Source organism: Papio anubis, chromosome 18 (genome assembly GCF_008728515.1).
Source record: "Papio anubis isolate 15944 chromosome 18, Panubis1.0, whole genome shotgun sequence".
Taxonomy (NCBI): Eukaryota; Metazoa; Chordata; class Mammalia; order Primates; family Cercopithecidae; genus Papio; species Papio anubis.
In genome coordinates, this window is record NC_044993.1 from 58,120,556 (window position 1) to 58,140,879 (window position 20,324).

The following is a 20,324-nucleotide window of genomic DNA, read 5'->3' on the forward strand; positions in this document are numbered from 1 at the left end:
GTCAGTACTCAGCACCAGTACTGGTGCTAAGTTAGTAGAACACATCAGTGGAGCCATTTCACACTTCCTTTTTCTGGCCTTTAGAACTAAAATGCCATACATTGAGCACCCTCCCTTAACAGAAGCAGCCAGTGGGCTGTGCAGACAAGGTGGCGGTCAGCTCAGGGCCTGGACTCCTCCAGGCTTGTCCAACGCTAAATAATGCAGTCAAGGTCATGAGGCAAGGACGACTTAAACAAGGAAAGGTACATGGTTGTGATACAATTTGAGACCTGGGTTTTAGAAAGTTTACAAAGACGAGAAGTGTGGGAGGGCCACAGGATGTTGCATTCCAATTCTTACTTTTGTATTTTCCAGGGAGCACGTTGTCAAAGGTGAAAGTCATGGAGTTGACCTTGCCAGAGAGCTGGAGGCTCCGCTTCTCACCCTGGCGGCTCAGGGACTGCAGAGTCACCAGCAGGTCACCACAGGTGTCTGCAGGAAAAAGAAGGGAGGGCCCCATGTGACCCCTCACAAGCTTCATCACAGGTTCGAATCCTAACCCTGTTTAATAGCTTCTTGCTACTGCTGAGCTCCTAAGAGGCAGTGGCGGGAGGGCTTCTTTCAAACTAACACGCGTCCACTTGACCCCAAGAAGCCTCCTTCGCATGCAGGTGGTCAGCAGCAAACAACAAAGGCAAAAGGAAAAGTTTCCCAAATCCCACCCCTACCTGCTGACTTCTTTGAAACTATGTGTTCTTACTTTCCAGTGATATCTTACCCAAACAAGAGACTTTCCCAGAAACGGATGCCAAGAACTGTACAAAGGCCACATCCATCACGGGCCTGTCGGTCACAGTAAGAGGAAACATCTGGGGTTTCAGTGTCAGCCCTGCTCTGGTCTCTGCCTCAGGAACCATCACCTGCAGAAACGTGGATGGAATGTTAGAGGCTGCATTCGGCGGGATCTTCCCCGTGACCTACAGGGCACTAGAACATTCATCTGGGTCCACAGCTAAAGAGATTTTGAAGGCCAAAGGTTCATTTCCAGGCTGATTTTACAGTCACAACAAATCCATGAATAACTCATGTGAAGGAAACACAGTTCTACCCAGATGAGAAATTAGCCTCAACAGACCCACGTGTATGAACAAAAGTCTATCTGGCCTAATTCTCCACAGGCACACAAAGCTGACCTGCCTCACTTACATACTAGAAACCAGTCTCTTTTACCGGCTTCGGATCACTCGTACTGTAACCTCTGAACCTGTCAACACTATGTGGATGACACTTTGGTAGAATTAAGTCATTTTCTTCTTCCTATTGTCCTGTGTGCCTTTCATGGGCCAAGAAGAGGAACAGATGAAGGGAGCAGCGGCCAACTCTTTCATCCCTAGTAAAGATGACACTGCCCTTCCCTGGAAAAGTCCATCACGCTTCCGAAAGGGCTTCCAAAGGCTTGTCAATGTGGACATCTTCACAAGAAGCCACCTACCATCTAATAAAGGCAGCTGTCAACCCACATGCCATGCTGTTCTGTGGAAGCAGGGAGAACGCAATCTCCTACCCTGTTTCCCACAGAGGGAGGGGCCCCACTCTGCCCTAAAGGAGAGCAGAGTCTAACAGGGAACCTTCCCGGCCCTCTCCCTTTGTGTTACTTTCTCTTCCACAGGGAGGAAGGGCAGCTGCTGATTTGATGGGTGAGAGCCCAGAGAAACAGTCTCTCCCCAAGGGCAGGGCCACTGCGCTGAAATGCATGGTGGGCTGACCTCTGCTCTGTTCTGTCTCTTGCTTGCTTGGGCCAGCTGTGGCTTGGGCCTTTACCATGGTGATGAGACCACAGGCCAGAGCGTCTCCCCCTTCTCGGCCTGCTTGAATGGGTAAGTCGCATGGTCCCTGCCCAGCCATCTTGAAGTCAGGGCAAAGCAGGAAATGGGAAGCTCCATTTTGGCCTGGGGTCCCAGAAGCCACACACTATGGCCATTTTTGAGCTGCCATTAGTAGAGTTCATTTTTGGTTTCCTCTTGGACTCATCGATATTTTACAGCAGCCAGAAGCCTGAAGGTAGAGGAGTGACTGGCAGCCTGATACTAATAAACACCAAGACTAGGAAAAAGAGAGACAGACGGCATTATTTTGTAGCTGGATGCCTATCTGGCTCTACTCTACTGACGCAGGCTTGTAAAGACTTAGAAACAAGAAGTTGGAAACTGGAATGCCCCTTCTCTAACCCCATTCTAGCTAATAACCCTTCTAAAAATCACTGCTTTTTCTCAAAACATTTTAAATTTAAAACAATGCATCGCACCTGAACTTTGTAAGTCCCTGGTTTTGCTTTAAAACAAAATGATCCATGAGCATCCGTCTCCACGGTGACCAAAGACTTGTCCTTGTCCTGAGATGACAGGACAACTTTGTATTTACTCATCTGCTTGACGGTGTCGGGGAAGCGAATGATTGATATCTGACCACACACACTAAACCTGCAAAGAGAAGACCATTCATTCCAGCATGAGGACTCAATTATAACAGGAAAGGCTCTTATCAACCAAAAAAGACGCAGCCCTCTCCCAGCCCTTTTTCCTGAGAATAGTTTAATCTTAATGAAAAGACAGAAGGCACTCCAGATGATTCTGGTTTTAAAAAGCAACCTTCAGAAAGAAGACTGGACCTTTTTCTACAGAACAGGGGCCCGTAGTGGGGCTGTTTGTGCGTTCTGGGTGACATCTGGCAATCCTCCACTGCAGAGGCAATTTTAAGAAAATCTGTAGATAATAAAAAACGTTTCAGGTAATTGGATCATTGACAGTGGAGCGGTCTTGGACTGAGAATGTGGGCTAGCCCTTAAAAGCAAGAGCTCTAAGCTGCCTAAGAAACTGTGGCATTAACCAGGCCATCAAATGAGGCAGGATTATCAAAGACGTCTTCCTTGCTTGTGATTATATATAACACATGGATGAAAGCAAACTGGGCTATTGGAACAGAAAAGATAATTAAGTTAAAAAATACAGAGCTAAAATTGAACTCCTTGGGAGGTAGGAGCCACAAACGGAACTTATAATGGAAAATCCCTATTAAGGTAATGACTCAGATTTGAGATTCTAAATAAGGAGTAAGGTGTTGCAAGGCATCCCTCGAAAAACACATGAAAGGCCCCTCTGCGAAGACCATCATCCTTGGAGTGCTGGTCTTCATTTCTGAAGCAGACGGTGAGTTAAAGTGTAATAGTACATCCTAGCTGGGGGTCACAGTTGTCTTTCCAACCGTTCATTTTAAAGGCTCTTCAAGAATCATTTTAGATAAAAATTAGTTACTTTTGACATAAAGATAATCAAGAATGTTGGATTCTGACAATTGGGGTACATTAAATGTTGGAACCACCACTCTGCCTCAAATAAAAAACAGTGGAAAACACAATGGAATGGTGGAAGATTGTGTATGTGAAATCTAGGAATCATGAAAAATACCGTCATTCCTTCAGAGTGAAGGGACTGCCCAGCTCTATGAGTTCACTATCTCCAGCATGGGTCAACAAACTACGACCCAAGGACCAAGTCAGGGCCCCCCTCCTGTTTGTGTATGAATTGCAAGCCAAGAAAAAGATTTTTACACACTTAAGTGGTTAAAATTTAAAAAAAAAAAAAAAAAAATCAAAAGGAAGATATTTCACGACATGTAAAAATTATATGAAATGCAAATTGTGGTGTCAAAAAATGTAGTTTTGTTGCACTCTGCCCATTCATTTACAAATTGTCTGTCTCAGCTGTTGTCCTAGAGACCGTATGGCTCATGAAGTCTAAAATATTTATTCTCTGGCTCTCCACAGAGGAAGTGTGCCAATCCCGGACCTAGTATATGCATTTTGGTTCTCACATTCCCCTACTGTGAACTTTCAGAATAAAAGGATGCGAAGCAAACACTGATACAATCATTCCCAAGGACCTTTCATATTCTCTTGATTTGTGTACCTGTCCGGGGACCCATCGCCTTGTCTATTTCCTATCAAATCTCTTTGCCTCCCTAAGTTGTAAATATTTGAATCATAAGCTCTGTTTTAGCTCATATTCTTACTAAAAAGAACTGCCTATTTCCCCTAAGCCTCTAATCTATACTGGCTTAGTTTGGAAAAATAAACCAAAAGAGTGGTAGAAAAAGGTTCCATTATACTGAAGCCCTTAAAAATTGATTTGTATCAATAAATTCTTTCAACAGGGTTTAATATCTATATGGACAAAAATAGGTAATATTGGTGGATATTGAGGTAACTCTATTTTCACAGTCATTTGGACAGAAGCCAAAGAGTTTGTTTTTCAAATTGAGTTTTTTTGGGTTTTTTTGTTTTAAAGGAAGATTAGGCACCATGGCTCAGCCTATAATTCCAGCACTTTGGGAAGTCAAGGAGGGTGGGTCACTCGAGGTCAGGAGTTCGAGACCAGCCTAGCCAACATGGCAAAACCCCATCTCTACTAAAAAATGTAAGAATTAGCCAGGTGTGGTGGAACGTGCTTGTAATCCCAGCTACTCAGGAGGCTGGGGCAGGAGAATCGCTTGAACCCGAGAGGCGGAGGCTGCAGTGAGCTGAGATGGCGCCACTTTGTACTCCAGCCCGGGCAATGGAGACTCTGTCTCAAAAAAAATAAAAAGGAAAAGAAATAGTAAGAAGTATCAGTGTGCTAAAAAGGCAAATGTACTATGTTGGCCAAAAAAAAAAGAGATTTTCCAAAAATGTTCAACAAATGCTGTTTTTCTTTCTTTGACCCAAATACTCTACTTTAAAGGAGAAAATAAATATATTTCCTCCATCTCCGTGAACAGCGTCTCCTCCATCTACCCAGTGGCTCAAATAAGAAACCTGAAACCTCAACAGCACAGGCCTGTGGGTGTGTTCTCCATGTGACCTACCACATCCATCTACTCCTCGCTCCCTCGCCTGCCAGTCGCCTGGGCCCAGCCACCACCATATCTCCTCCAGACAACCACCACCGCCTCATATCTGGCCCCTCCATTCACACCACGGCTTTCCTCCAATCCATTCTCCACACAGCAGCCAGGAAGAAAAACAAACTTTTTAAAGTACCATGATCCCTATCACTCCCTTGCCAACTGACAACTATTTTTTTTCTTGAGACGGTGTCTCACCGTGTCGCCCAAGCTGGAGTGCAATGGCACAATCTCGGCTCACTGCAACCCCTGCCTCCCAGGTTCAAGCAATTCTCCTGCCTCAGCCTCCCGAGTTGCTGGGATTATAATAGGCGTGCACCACCATGCCCCGCCAACCTTTTGTCTGTTTAGTAGAGACCGGGTTTCACCATGCTGGCCAGGCTGGTCTCGAACTCCTGACCTTGTGATCCGCCTGCCTCAGCCTCCCAAAGTGCTGGGATCACAGGTGTGAGTCACCACACCCGGTCAACCAACTGACAACTCTTAACGGGTTACCACTGCATTAGGGAGCAAAGCCCAACCCCAAAGTAGGGCTACAAGGCCCCAGAGCTCCCTGACCGTGCACCCACCTCCTCCAGCTGCAGAGACTGCCTTTCAGGTCCTTCCTATCCTGTGCAGGCCTCTGAGCATGCTGCTCCTCTGCTAGGCAAGATCCTTCTTTATCTACCTTTCAGTCTTTACTAAGGTCTCTGCAACCCAGAGAGCCTTGCAGAGCTCCCAGTCTAAATTAGCTCTTCTTGTAGCACCCTGGTCTCTTCCCTGCACAACACCTGCCATAATTTAGCATCACAAATGTATTGTCTTTTTTTAAAATCTTGTTACTTTGTTAATTTTTATCTCTTTATTTATTTATTGTTAGACCAGGTTATGAGACTAGCTAATTTTTGTATTTTTGGTAGAGATGGTGTTTTGCCAAGTTGCCCAGGCAGGTCTCAAACTCCTGGGCTCAAGCGATCCACCCGCCTCTGCCTCCCAAAGTGCTGGGATGGATTACAGGTGTGAGGCACCAAGCCTGGCCACAGATGTATTTGTCTTCAGTCTGTCTCCCTGGTAGGGTGAAAGCCCCATCTCTGGAACACTAGTTTGATTAATTATTAGGTACGAAGCATTTCTCAGTGCCTTATCTAGAGTAACTGCGCAAAGTGTTTATGGAAGGTGGGAAGCACTTAAATCCAAGAATTACTTTCTGAGGGTGATTTGCTTCCTCGTCCTCCATTCACCACTGGACTCCTTGACCTCTACCTCCATCTATCTACAGAAAAGAGTCACCGTGGCCTCCTCAGTGATCAAGCCAGCAAACTGTTTACCAGGGCTCAGCTCCCTGGACCTCCCTGTTGGACACTACCTCCTACCCCAAACTTAGCTTTCTTAGCTCCTATGACCTCACACTCCCTAGGTCCCCCTTGGGTCACCTGGCACTCTGTTTTTGACCTACTGTTCTTCTCATTCTACCTGTACATATTTGAGGTCCTGGCTGCCACCTGCAGCCAAATCTTCAGGATTTACCATCCATCCAAGCACCTATTGAAGAGCTCCACCTACTGGTCTTAGACCAACGTGGCCAAAACTGAACCTCATCACCTAACTGGCTCCTCTTTCTGTCCCCAGCCATCGCAGCTCTCAAGCTGGGCATCCTAAAGTATCTCATCAATCTGTCCTTGACTTCCTTACAAGGCAAGCCATTGTCGCCTCTGCTTACAGACCTCCTGTGCCCAAGTCCTGTCCGCTTCAAAGCCACTCTCCCCCATGCCATTGTTTTCAGAATGCCCTACTGAAAACAATGATCAAAGCTTGTTATCTTGATGCTCAAAACCGCTCATGGCCCCTTGGCCCCAGTGGGAGAAAGCCCCTATGCCCTGGTGGGGTGTGAGGAGGTGCTATGGGGTTGGCCTCATCACCTCCTTCACCTGCCAGTACATTCTGCTCCGGCAGCACGCAGTTTTACACCCGTAGCCACCTCATGCTGCTTTGAGACTGCCTGACTTTACTCATGCCGCGCTTCTCCCAAGCAGACCCTGCATTCTCCTTCTAAGCTACTGTTTTGGGAGCGCCTGTTGTGTCTAAAGCTGTTCTGCAGGTGACATGCAGGTGAATCTGGGATCTGACCCCAAAGCCCGAGTTCTTGGCACTACACAATCTTGCTTCAGATGACGGTAAAACCACACGAATTCAACCACAAGATGTCCCTGCCTGTACTTACAGTACAATGAGTAACTACAAGCAGGAAGAACTACACCAATGACCTGAAGCCTCTTCCAATAAGCTTTCTCAACCAACAATACCATCTTCTAAAATCTTCAAAGATTAAGCAGAGGGGTCCTGTGAAAGATCATGAAAGTCAGACATGAAAGATTTTTTCATTTCACGAGCTCATTTTAACTTGAAGCAAGGGACTTTTCAGTAAGCATCCAACATGTCAGTACCTTCAGTTTGTAAGATTTAGAACTAATCTTTCTTGACTGGGTGTGGTGGCTCACACCTGTAATCCCAGCACTTTGGGAGGCTGAAGCAGATGGATAGCCTGAGGTTAGGAGTTTGAGACTAGCCTGGCCAACATATAGTGAAACCCCGTCTCTACTAAAAAATACAAAAATTAGCTGGGCGTGGTGGGGCACCCCTGTAGTCAAAGCTACTTGGGAAGCTGAGGCAGAAGAATTGCTTGAACCTGGGAGGCAGAGGTTGCAGTGAGTCAAGATGGCACCACCGCACTATAGCCTGGGCAACAGGGCAAGACTCTGTCTCTCAAAAAAAAAAAAAAAGTACTAATCTTTCTTAAGTTCTTAAGCTCAGCAAAGACACACAGATCACAGGTCATTTTGTTTTACATTGGCTGCCAGCATAAACACTGGCACTTCCAAATCCACACAATAAGCTTACCCTGTTGCAATAATGTCAGCCAGCTGAGGTGTGTTCGGTGCAATTTTGATGGTGACCGTTTCGAAGTAGAGGTGCTCTTTCTGAGCGTGGATGGTGTATGTCCCTGTGGTTATGTTCTCAAGGCGGAATGAGCCATCAGCTTTTGTTTTAACTGTAAAACAAAAACACACGAACAGAAGATAAGCCAAAAACAACTGTGTATCCTTACATGTACACCAGAATACTTGAGACCAAAAGCTGCCATGTTTTCATATAGTCATCGGTGCCTTTCCATTTCTCTCTGTGGTCCAGAAAGAGCGCTGGCCAGCAGCCCAGGGTTGCTGTGTCAGCCCACCTTTGATTTGGTTATTCAGGGTGACAACTGCTTCTGGAACACCATCTCCTTCGGGTCCGTTCAAGACCCTCCCAGTGACGGAGAATCCCATGACGTGGAACACGGGCTAGAAAACAAAGAACAGGAAGAAGGTGCTCAAAGGTGCTCCTGTGCCAGAGCCACGAAGCCGCCTTCTGCTGCGCCAGCCATCGCCCACCATGTCTGCTCCTGCCGCCCACCTCCCAACCCTCAGTCCCCCAGTCCTGTGTGCCAGCCGGGCTCCCTCTCACTTTAGCCACATCTGTCTTCTCTGTTCTCTTCCCAACACACTGCTGAGTGTCAAACAACAGAAAAGGTCTAGAGACTTACTTTCCTAGTTAAAAGGTCACTGACTCAGGCTTCTAAAAGCCCTCCACCCTTAACCCTGTGCCCTCTCCTCCCTTCCAGATGCCCCCATTTTGGTGAACCACGTCTTCCTCCAGTCTCCCATGCACACCCCAGCATCACTTTGGACGCCCCCTCCCTGCTCCTCCAGCATCCATCACTCCTGTGGATCCCACTTTTGCAAGGTCTCACATGCCCCCTCCTGTCTTTCCACCACGGCCTGAACACATGTCCTTATGAAATCCACCTAGGCCGGGCGCAGTGGTTCACGCCTGTAATCCCAGCACTTTGGGAGGCCGAGGCAGACGGATCACTTGAGGTCAAGAGTTCAAGACCAGCCTGGCCAACATGGTGAAGCCCTGTCTCCACTAAAAATACAAAAATTAGCTAGGTGTGGTGGCAGGAGCCTGTAATCCCAGCTCCTCGGGAGGCTGAGGCAGGAGAATCACTTGAACTCAGGAGGCGGAGGTTGCAGTGAGCCGAGATCACTCCAGCCTCTGTGACACAGCAAGACTCTGTCTCAAAAAAAAAAAAAAAAGGAGAAAAAAAGAAAAAAAAGAAATCCACCTAGACCACCCTCCTCCATCCCCATCACTGACTCACACGTGGTCCCATGCTCCGTGTCTGTGTCTGTGCCCCACTCGCCTGTGAGCAGCACACCTGTGCTCTCTCTGCAGTTACTGAGTTCCAGCCCTGATCTGTGTATCCTCAAGGTCACCACTGCTAACCTAGTTTAATATCTTCATCAAACTTACCAGTATCTGAAATGTCCTTGTTCGATTTCTTAGTTGTCTCCCTCCCACTAGCATGTTACCTCATGAAGACAGGGACCTCTTCTGTCTTAGTCACCTGGTACACAGCAGGCACTCAATAACTGACTCATGAATGAATGAATGTGTGCATGCACGTGTGCAACAGCATCTGAGATGAAGCTTTAAATAACAAAATGACTTCCTTTTTATGCCGGTAGCCCTTCTTTTATATTTTTATTTTTATTTTATTTTTTCAGCAAATGGTTTCTTAGTGATGGCCTCACATGATCATCTTCCTTCTTGATCTTTCCAAAAAGACATGTTTCATTCCATCTAATACCTACTTATTAATTCACATATGTACTCAACAAATCAACAAATTCATCTAATACCTACTTATTAATTCACATATGTACTCAACAAATATTTTTACTGGGCACCTACTATGTGCCAGGTGCTGAATCACATGTTAGGAAAACAGTAAAGAATAGGACACTCATGGTTCTGGACCTCAGGGAACTTACAGGGCCCCATTCCCTGAAATTCCATTCATCATTTTCAAAATCTGTATTTGGCTGTAATCTGGGAATAGCTGTCTCTGCTCACCGGCCCCCATCCTTCTCTGCAAGCCACGTGAAGCAAACTAAAGGCTTCATCTTCTCACCCTTCTCTTTCCCCTCCAGTGTACAGCAGAACGGTCAAACACATCACTGAATCTTAAAAAGCAGAGTCTGCACCCCACTGTGCATATGACCTAAAAGCCCGCTCCTGCCAGTTTAAGCTATTTTAACACAGTACTTTCCAATGTAATATAAAAAGAAAATGATTAAAATATAATTTCTTCAATAATTCTAACACCAGGTGGTCCACTTAGGAGAGGCTGTTATTTTCTTTTGGGATTTGCTCTAGCTAGCCAATTTTCTACAGTAACCATTTTCTACTTCTGTAATGAAAAGAGACATAAGTGAGATGAAAAATACATTTACCATCTATGTGAGGGTCTAGGCAGTTTATCAAGCCACGTACCACACTGCCCATTCCTACCACCACGGTCCAAGCTCTGCCAGTTCTCACCTGGTTTATGGCCATGGCATCCCAACTGGTCCCCCACTTCCACCCTGACACCCTGCAAACTCTCCTCAACACAGCTGCCAGAAGGATCACGCCGCTCCTCTGCTAGGAACCTTCCAGTGGCACCAATTCTCACCCAGAGTTATAGGCAAAGTGGCCCACCAGGCCCCGCACAATCTGCCCTGTCACCTCCCTGAACCTCTCTCTGCCTCCTCCTTCCTTGCTCATTCCCTCCACTCCCGCCACCCTGGCCTCCTTGGGGTGCACACTCCTGCCCCAGGACCTTTGCACATGCTCTTTCCCCAGTCTTACACACTCTTCCTGCAGGAGTGAAGTAAGGTTCTCTCGTTCTTTCCCCTCAGGTTGTTGCTCAAATATCACCTTCACAGGGAGGACTTCTCAAAAACACCCTATATACAACTGCAACCCCTGTCTCCACCCTGATACTGCACGATCTCCTTTCTTCCTTTATTTTTCTAGAGAACACTTATCACCTTCTACTGTACTTTCTAACTTATTCATCTATACATGTATGGACCCTTCCCGTCATTAGAACATGAAGTCTATCCAGGTGCAGCGGCTCACACCTGTAATCCCAACACTTTGGGAAGCCGAGGCAGGCAGATCACTTGAACCCAGGAGTTAGAGAACAGCCTTGACAACATGGTGAAACCCTATCTCTACAAAAAATACAAAACTTAGCTGGGCATGTTGGTACGCGCCTGTGGTCCCAACTACTCAAGAGGCTGAGGTGGAAGGATCACTTGAGCCCTGGAGGCAATGGTTGCAGTGAGCTGAGACCGCACCACTGCGCTCCAGCCTGAGCCACACAGTGAAACCCCGTCAAAAAAAAAAAAATGAGGTCCACAGGGACAAGAATTTTTGCCTCTTTTGGTCACAGCTGTATCCCTAGTCCTGGAATGGTGCCTGAAATATATGTCACTGGCACTCAATAAATATATTTCAGTGAATGGGGAGATTTAACTAGGAATCCAGTTCTCTACAATAAGGACATCATGTGCGAGAACATAATACCAGATTGCACTTTTTCCAACAGCCCTTCCAGAAAAAATAATCGATTTTTTTTAAACATGTTTGCAACACCTGTGCCTAGGGATGGGAACTCAAACACCTGTCCCTCCAGAAGACAGGAAAGCCTTACCTCGATTTTCAGGCTGTCGTGCTCCACTGTGAAGTCAAGTCTGGAAGGCGCCACATCAAAGGTAATCCTCTCCCCTCGATAGAATGGAATCTGGAAGGAAGAGTCTGTTAATCACTAAGCACCACGAACATGATCAATCAGCAATATTAATACTCGATCTAGCAGCCCACAAATGACAAGGGGTTCAAGACAAGCCAAGAGAAATGCTCATCATAACTATTGCAGATTTGAAAAGAGGAAGCCTTGCCCTTTTGGTAGCTATTACTAAGGGGTGAGTGTCTCATCTTAAGTTACTTCTTAACAGCGTTTACAGAGAACTGCAGGCCAACTATCTTTTCCTTTAACACCCAAACAGCATTGGCTTTTACTGTGTCATGAGAGTCCCAGACATAGACAGAACGGAAATCTGCTTCACTCACCACCGTGTAGCCCCCACTTGGCAAGGAGTAGAAGGAGAACGAGCCATCTTCTCTGGAGACCGTGTAGCACAAATACACCAGACTCTCGTCTTGGTGCTGGAACCCAGGCACTGGTGAGACATTGCAGCCCAGGACATCCTATGCCGGGGGAAAAAAAAGACAAGACTTCCTTTTCCATTTACATGTTCTGAACATCGTCAATTAGCCACATCATAGGAAAATTTCTGTAAGTTTCATGTCAATATATGTATTTCTGAAATCTAAGACACATTAATACAGATAAAAGGAACAAAAATCTTGACATTCAAGTTGTAAAGTTAAAAACTGCCACTGTCTTCTCAGGAAAAATGACATGACTGTCCTTCCTTATAATGGGTCACCATTCTCCAAATAAGGAAACGGAGGCTCAGGAAGGTAATGTGACTGGCCCAGGGTCGCACAGCTAGGAAGAGGCATTTGTTTAAACCTGAGATTTGTTTAAACCCAGGTCTGATTTCAAAGCCTGTGTACCTTCCATCACATACCACTGCCTCTCAGTGTAGATGTGCAATGTCTTGTGAGTCAACAGAGACACATGATATTCTTGATTTTTTTTTTTTTTTTTTTTGAGATAGTCTCACTCTGTCACCCAGGCTGGAGTGCAGTGGTACGATCTTGGCTTACTATAACCTCCACCTCCTGGGTTCAAGCAATTCTACTGCCTCAGCCTCCCGCGCAGCTGGGACTACAGGCATGTGCCAACACGCCCGGCAAATTTTTTTGTATTTTTAGTAGAGGCAGGGTTTCATAATGTTGGCCAGGCTGGTCTAAAACTCCTGACCTCAAGTGATCCACCCGCCTTGGTCTCCCAAAGTGCTGGGATTACAGGCCTGAGCCATCACACCCGGCCTGAGACACATGATATTCTTAAGTGTTAAAATGATAAATCAACCCAGACCTGCATTTATTAAAACAGTATGTTCTGGTCTGTAATCCCCCACCCTCCTACCCTTCACACCATCTCCTTTATTCTTTTCTTTGCTTACCTCTTTAGTTACTAAGGAAGAAAACAGAAGAAACTTCACCCCTTTCATGGGCTCCCCATCACTTCGGACAGAGCCAGACACATTGTAGCCAGCAACTATGAGGGGACTGGCCGCATTGGCATTGGAGTTGGTTACACGCACTGTGGTGCTTGCCTATAACAGAAAAAGATTTTAACTGGTGAAAAAATAAACACTTGCAAAGTGTCTAACAACATGAGGACATGCTAAAGCTAAAATATTAACTGGGAAACATAATCCATCAAATTGCTTATTCAGTATGATCACTTTTTTTTTTTTTTTTTGAGATGGAGTCTCTGTCACACAGGCTTGAGTGCAATGGGGCAACCTCGGCTCACTGCAACCTCTGCCTCCTGGGTTCAAGCGATTCTCCCGCCTCAGCCTCCCAAATAGCGGGGATTACAAGCGCCCACCACCATGCCTGGCTAATTTTTGTATTTTTAGTAGAGACGGGGTTTCACCGTGTTGGCCAGGCTGTTCTGGAACTCCTGACCTCAGGTGATCCACCCGCCTCAGTCTCCCAAAGTGCTGGGATTATAGGCGTGAGCCTCCGCGCCTGGCCCATTACTATTTTTCAATGCCCAAAATGAAGTGAAAGGAAATGTGGCAAAATGTAAATGATAATGATTTTATCTATACGGTGGTATTTTACTTGTATACTTTTCCACCTTCCAACATTTCTAACTTTGTTTCCACTGCTTTATATTCCTCTATATGTTCCAATTTTTTTTTAATGAGCGTATTTTGCTTTTCTTCGATGTTTAATGATATACAGTGTTAACTGAAGATCAGCCTAAAGCTGCCTCCTTACATACTTTAAGTTTGGCCTAAAGGTTTCTCTGTACATAGTGCCAAGTCTCAGCCAATTGCAGCAGCCATCCTTCAACTACTCACAGGCGGCCAACTGTTCAAACCATGTGCAAATAAGACAAACGTCCAGCTGTAACCAATCCAACCGTTTCTGTCCCTCACTTCCGCTTTCTGTCCATCACTTTCTTTTTCTGTCCATAATCCCTTTGCAATCACACAACAGTGCCACAGTCGATGTAAACCTATTCTGGCTCAGGAGGCTGCCCAATTGACAGACTGTTCTGTGCTCAATTAAACTCTGTTTAATTTGTCCTAAGTTGTTCTTTTTACAATATGTGCATATTTTTAAACATTTTTGTTAAGGTACAATTTACACAAAGAAAAGTGTGCATACTCTAAGCACACAGCACAGGGCTTGTCACAAGCTGGGCACTCGTTACCCGGCAGAATAAATAGCACCAGCAAGCCAGAAGTGCCCCTCACACTTGCTTCCGGTCACTAACCCCTGGAGGAGGATAAACATTATCTCGACTTCTAACAACATGCTTTACTTTAAAATCCCAATCTCATATTAATAAACTCAGATTCTTCTATGCAGACAATTAACATACAATGTAAACCTTAAAATCTCTTCTATTTATAAATGTATAAGCCCTTTCATTTCAAATTTTTTTTTTTTTTTTTGAGACGGAGTCTCACTCTGTCACCTAGGCTGAAGTGCAGTGGTGCAATCTTGGCTCACTGCCACCTCCACCTCCCAGGTTCAAGCAATTCTCCTGCCTCAGCCACCCGAGTAGCTGGGATTACAGGCGCATGCCACCATTCCTGGCTAATTTTTTTGTATTTTTAGTAGAGATGCGGTTTCACTATGTTGGCAGGCTGGTCTCGAACTCCTGACCTCAAGTGATCCGCCCACCCAGCCTCCCAAAGTGCTGGAATTACAGGCATGAGTAACTGCGCCCAGCCTTGAATAAAATATTTTTAAATGTTGCTGCAGAAGAGAAAAACCCCCAGAACCAAAAGTCATAAACAGTAAGAAGAGACATCTAAGTGTGAAACATCATCAATTATAAATGCATAAAACCTACAGAGTAAAAAAATAATAAAACCTATAGGGTAGAAGCTGAAATACTGATTCCAATGCTTCTTTAGCAAAAATGAGATACAGCTTCTATACTAACACAGAAGCTAACACCTCAAGATGTCCCTTAATCTTATTTTAATTTGGTCTTTCACAGCTATTACAGAACCTCACCTAGTAGGTGGAGTTCCTTTGATCATGGACTATAAACTATTTCAGTCAAATAAAGCAAGATATGCTAAAGAACATTTATATACCTTCTAACCAACTAAAGAAATTAAATAAAAAAAAATTCAAGATGATGGCATACCCCCAAGTCCCCCCCCTCCTTTTTCTCTAGAAGTCAGTATCATTTTGAACAGTGTCTGCTATTCCCATGTATGTCTTCATAATTTTTCGACATAAGACTGTATCCTCCCTGTTCCTACTAAAAACAAAAAATTAACTGGACATGGTGGCAGGCACCTGTAATCCCAGCTACTCAGAAGGCTGAGGCAGGAGAATCGCTTGAACCTGGGAGGCAGAGGTTGCAATGAGCCGACATCGCACCACTGCACTCCGGCCTGGGCAACCAGAAGAACAAGACTCCATCTCAAAAAAAAAAAAAAAAAACAAGACTGTATCCTTAGCTAGGTAAAGCGGCACACGCCTGCAGTTCCAGATCCTTGGGAGGCCAGGGTGGAAGGATCGCTGAAGGCCAAGAACCAGAGGCTGCAATGAGCCACAAATATGTCACTGTACTCTAGACTGGGCAACAGAGCAAGATCCTGTTGCAAAAAAAAAAAAAAAAAAGACTGTATCTGGCCGAATGCACTGGTTTACGCCTGTAATCCCGCCATTTTGAGAGCCCGAGGCTGGTGGATCATTTGAGGCCAGGAGTTTGAGACCAGCCTGGCCAACATGGCAAAATCCCACCTATACTAAAAATACAAAAATTAGCTGGGCGTGGTGGTGCATCTCTGTAATTCAGCTGCTCAGGAGACTGAAGCAGGAGACTCGCTTGGACACAGGAGGCTGAGGCTGCAATGAGCCAAGATCACACCACTGAACTCCAGCCTGGGCAACAGACTGAGACTTCATCTTAAAAAAAGAAAAAAAAAAAAAAGACTACATCCATAAATGATGTTATCACAAGTATTTAAAATCATATTTCCTTCAACTCTGTTTTTAAATGTAGTTACATTGATATATGTAGCTCTGGTTCATTCATTACTGCTGACGTACAGCAGCCTACTGTATGATGGAACCCCAATCCATTCTTCTCTTAAAAGGCATTTAGGTTGTTTACAATATTTTGCTATTACAAACAAAGCTGCAATAAACATTCTTATACATTCTCCTTGGGCACACGTACCACAGTTTCTAGAATGTTTAGTATATTTACAGATTTCTGTTTCAGGCTGAAAAAAGAACAACAAATAAATCTCATCAGGGCCTTCTGTTGTTGATTTAGTTTAAAATAGCTATAGTTAATAAAACAGATCTATTTCACAGCAGGAAGACAACACTGTCACCTAAAACTGAAACCAACACAAGCAACATCTGCTACAGTGAGGAGTTGCACCTTATAAATAACCACCAAACTAATCAACGGCACCACTGGTTCTTCATCTAGTCCTGGAAAAACCATAAATTCTTTTCATATCCTAAATTGAAAAGCCCTACATTTGTCCCAAGACCAGCATATTATTGGCATGGCTACAGACGTAGCCGTCACACTCACCTCTTTCAACGCCCAGGTTGGATGAGTCGCGAGGATTTCATAATCTCCAGGCAGAACTTTAAAAAATGCAAACCTAAGAAATACAAAATAACCATTTAGCTTTCTCCAAACAACCCAAGTATTTCTAATTTTATGACTAATGTAATTTTATGACAAGAAAATAATGTTAGAATTATTGCAAGCTTGCCATTAGCTTGTTAAATGAGCATGAATGAAATTCAATCCTTCACTGTGCAAATCTGCATCAAAGAGCACTTATTGAGCACTTACTGTGTGCCAAGAGGGGTGCTCCACGTGCTGACAGGAAGGAGGAGGGCTTACATCTCCCTTAATCTCAAGGATTTCTGGCATAAAACCAGTCCTTGTAGCACAGCAGTGATCAGTCACAGAACATTCGACTGGGTTTGACAGAGGTGACAGGTGTGAACTGACAAGGAGAAGGGGACAGAAGTGTCCAAGGGAACATGTGGGAAGGGAGAAGTGGGATGAAAAGAACAGAACAGATGCACAGGCTGAGGGGGACGCTGACACAAGATGATGCCAATGACACAGGGTGGGGTAAACCATGACAAGCTTTGAATCCCACAAAAAAGCCTTTAGAGAAACACAGATAAGCCATTCTGGGTTTCTGCACAAAGCAACTGAGATAAGAAACCAGCAGCTGATGAAAATACTCTCCTAGCCATAGGCAGACTAACACCAGAGTGAGCAGAGCTAAGGCTGGAAATGCTGCTGCCAGTATGCTAACATGTTTATCCCTTCAAATTTGTAAGGCAACTGACAAATTAGAAGGCTAATTCCAGTGAAATGAACTAGAAAACGCATTTGATTTCTTCTTCTGTGGTGTTTTATTGTATCAAATCTTGCCTGTAATAACTGGATAGGGCTTGGAAATCATGTTGCTATCAAGTATTGGTAAGACTGAGTTTCTATTTCATTTTCATAACAGCCCAGTGCTACAAGTTTCACTGTTTCAGTCAGTGCAGTTGAAAGGTATTCAGAAGGCTCAAGACACTATTTTTTTCTAGTAAGGTCAACACCAAACTACTAGCCCAGAAAAAAAAAAAAAATACAGCTCCATATTCCTGCTACACACCAGGGCTGGAGAGGCACCAGTCAAGCAGAAGTAAATGTTATTTCAAAATGAAAAGTAGTTTCAACAATAGTAACCTTAAAATTGAATAACTTACTGACAGACTCATTATAAACTTCTATTTTGCCATTTAGTCAGTTTGTATATTAACGGAGTTAGTAAAGATTTGAACGCTTTCGGAATTATCAGTATGAACTATTCTGGCATTAATCTTGGCATGTCTGTTAACATTTACAACTCAACTATATACATCCATTAAATAAATGCTTTAAATCTGATTCAGCAAGATCCGTTAAGCATCAGTTCCGACTACAAAACAGTTTTGATATAATAATGATAATGATTTTTCTAATCATAACTAAGCTAACCTATTTGATCTAATATGCCAGGCAGCTTGAAGTAATAATATTAATTTCATCTTTCCAGTAACCTTAGGAGGTAGGTTCCACAATTATCTTCATTTACAAAAGAGGAAACTGAGGCACAGAAGGGTTAAGCATCTTGCCCCAGGTCAACCAGCCAGCAAATGGGGGCGCTGGGATTTAAGCCCAGGCTAGCAGGCTCCAGAGCCAGGCTGAGCTGCTAAATGAAGACCCACAAAGCCCCAGGCCTTGAAGCAGGTGCTTTATGGGTATTAACTCTTTTTTTGTTTGTTTGAGACAGGGTCTTGCTCTGTTGACGAGGCTGGAGCACAGTGGCACATGATCACGACTCACTGTAGCCTCAATCTTCCAGGCTCAAGCAATCCTCCTGCCTCCGCCTGCTGAGTAGCTGGGACCACAGAAGCATGCCACCACACCCAACTAATTTTTTTCCCCCATGGGACTCTGCTTGATATAATTTTTTAAATTGTTTGTAGAGATTGAGTCTCCTTATGTTGTCCAGGCTGGTCTCAAACTCCTGAACTCAAGTGATCCTCCCACCCTGGCCTCCCAAAGTGCTGGGATTACAGGTGCAAGCCAATGTGCCTGGTCAGTATTAACTCATATTTAATCATCCATCCCATCAATGCTAGGCAAGATGGGTCAAACAGCTTCCATTTCACACTTGGAGAATGCAGCACTCTGAGGGGCATGAACTCACCCAAAATTAAGAGGCTGAATCAGGATCTGAACACAGGATTCCCTGAATCCAAACTCCCAAACCCAGCTCCATGACCCCTGTCACAGCCTGGCTCTAAGGTAAGACTGGGAGACAGGACGCTACTCACTTTCCGCCGGGCTGTGTAACCGTGGACTGGATCTTTGCTTCGGTCCCAGTGTTTCTCAGGGACACCTGAACTCCCGCAGGACCCAGGGGCTGCCCTTTGCTGAGGACCTGCCATGGAGAAGAAGGTTAGGGCCCACCAAGCAAAGTACCCTCCTCTCAAAGCACTGGCAGTCCTGCTTACAACTCCCAGGTGGAGCCAGAAACCTTTGGGTCAAGAATCCCATTGAAAAGACGATATAAATCATGGATATGTTTCCTGGGGATGATGTAGGAGAGGGAACCGTGACAGTAAAATAAGACTCTCTGTTTCAATGAATCTAAGACATCATCAGTTATGGATTTACCATTATTGGTCTAGCCGGGTGTGGTGGCACATGCCCGTAATCCCAGCACTCTGGGAGGCTGAGGCAGGCAGATCACTTGAGGTCAGGAGTTTGAGACCAGCCTGGCCAACATGGTGAAACCTCATCTCTACTAAAAATACAAAAATTAGCTGGGCGCCATGGCACATGCTTGTAATGCCAGCTACTTGTGAGGCTGAGGCAGGAGAATCACTTGCACCCAGGAGGTGGAGGTTGCAGTAAGCTGAGATCAGAACACTGCACTCCAGCCTAGGCGACAGAGGGAGACGCCATCTTAAAAAAAATAAATAAGTAAATATACATACAAATAAAAATATAAAAATTAGCTGGGTCTGGTGGCACATGCCTATAATCCCAGCTACTGGGAAGGCTGAGGCAGGAGAACTGGTCGAACCCAGAAGGTAGAGGTTGCGGTGAGAAAAACTGCACTACTACTGCATTCCAGCTTAGGCCACAGAGTGAGACTCTGTCTCAAAAAAAAAAAAAAAAAAAGATTCACCATTATTGTGCAAACCATTGAGAAAGAAAAAACTACCCAAGATCCCCATCTCAACAAGAAGCCCACACATACGGCTGGGATGGAAGGGCCTCCCGCTCGCCGCAAAGGCAGAGGAGAAAGAAGCCCATCATGAAGAAAAGGACGGGAAGGAAGGAAGCACATCTCAACTTCAGGCACAGGGCGGGTGGAAGAAAAACGAGTCTCCCCCGAGAATCTGAACCGCGGGAGCTGGGACACACACCCGTTAGCACTCTAAATTCACACCACCACGGCGGTCCAAAAATATCTCAGAATTTAAATGATGGGAATCCTCCCAGGTGAGTGGCAGAAGCAGATGCACGCTGTCTCTGGAGGAAGCTGACTTCAGTTCACCCACAGGGACAGCAAGATGCCACAAGGCTTAAGGAGTGCATCCTTCCAACTCGGCATCCCTGTAAAAGGCCATCCCTGGCATAAACACTAACAGCGACTGGGTGCACAGCACACACCTGTAATCCCAGCACTTTGGGAGGTAGAGGCGGGTGGATCACCTGAGATCAGGAGTTTGAGACCAGCCTGGCCAACACAGCGAAAGCCAGTCTCTACTGAAAGTACAAAAATTAGCTG

The 20,324-nt window shown here is 45.1% G+C and overlaps 1 protein-coding gene across 1 annotated transcript in view; it reads right to left on the reverse strand.

The window, feature by feature from the left end:
• Window positions 1-20,324, reverse strand: part of LOC101004086 (nodal modulator 1) — a 62,876-nt gene that overhangs the window by 31,307 nt on the left and 11,245 nt on the right. The window contains exons 5-14 of the mRNA XM_003916599.4: window positions 18,859-18,965; window positions 16,556-16,628; window positions 12,924-13,076; window positions 11,899-12,036; window positions 11,480-11,569; window positions 8,132-8,237; window positions 7,798-7,948; window positions 2,288-2,462; window positions 761-902; window positions 343-474 (exon numbers count right to left, since the gene is read on the reverse strand). Of these exons, the coding sequence (XP_003916648.1) occupies window positions 343-474; window positions 761-902; window positions 2,288-2,462; window positions 7,798-7,948; window positions 8,132-8,237; window positions 11,480-11,569; window positions 11,899-12,036; window positions 12,924-13,076; window positions 16,556-16,628; window positions 18,859-18,965 (1,267 nt within the window). The remainder of the gene's footprint in view (window positions 1-342; window positions 475-760; window positions 903-2,287; window positions 2,463-7,797; window positions 7,949-8,131; window positions 8,238-11,479; window positions 11,570-11,898; window positions 12,037-12,923; window positions 13,077-16,555; window positions 16,629-18,858; window positions 18,966-20,324) is intronic.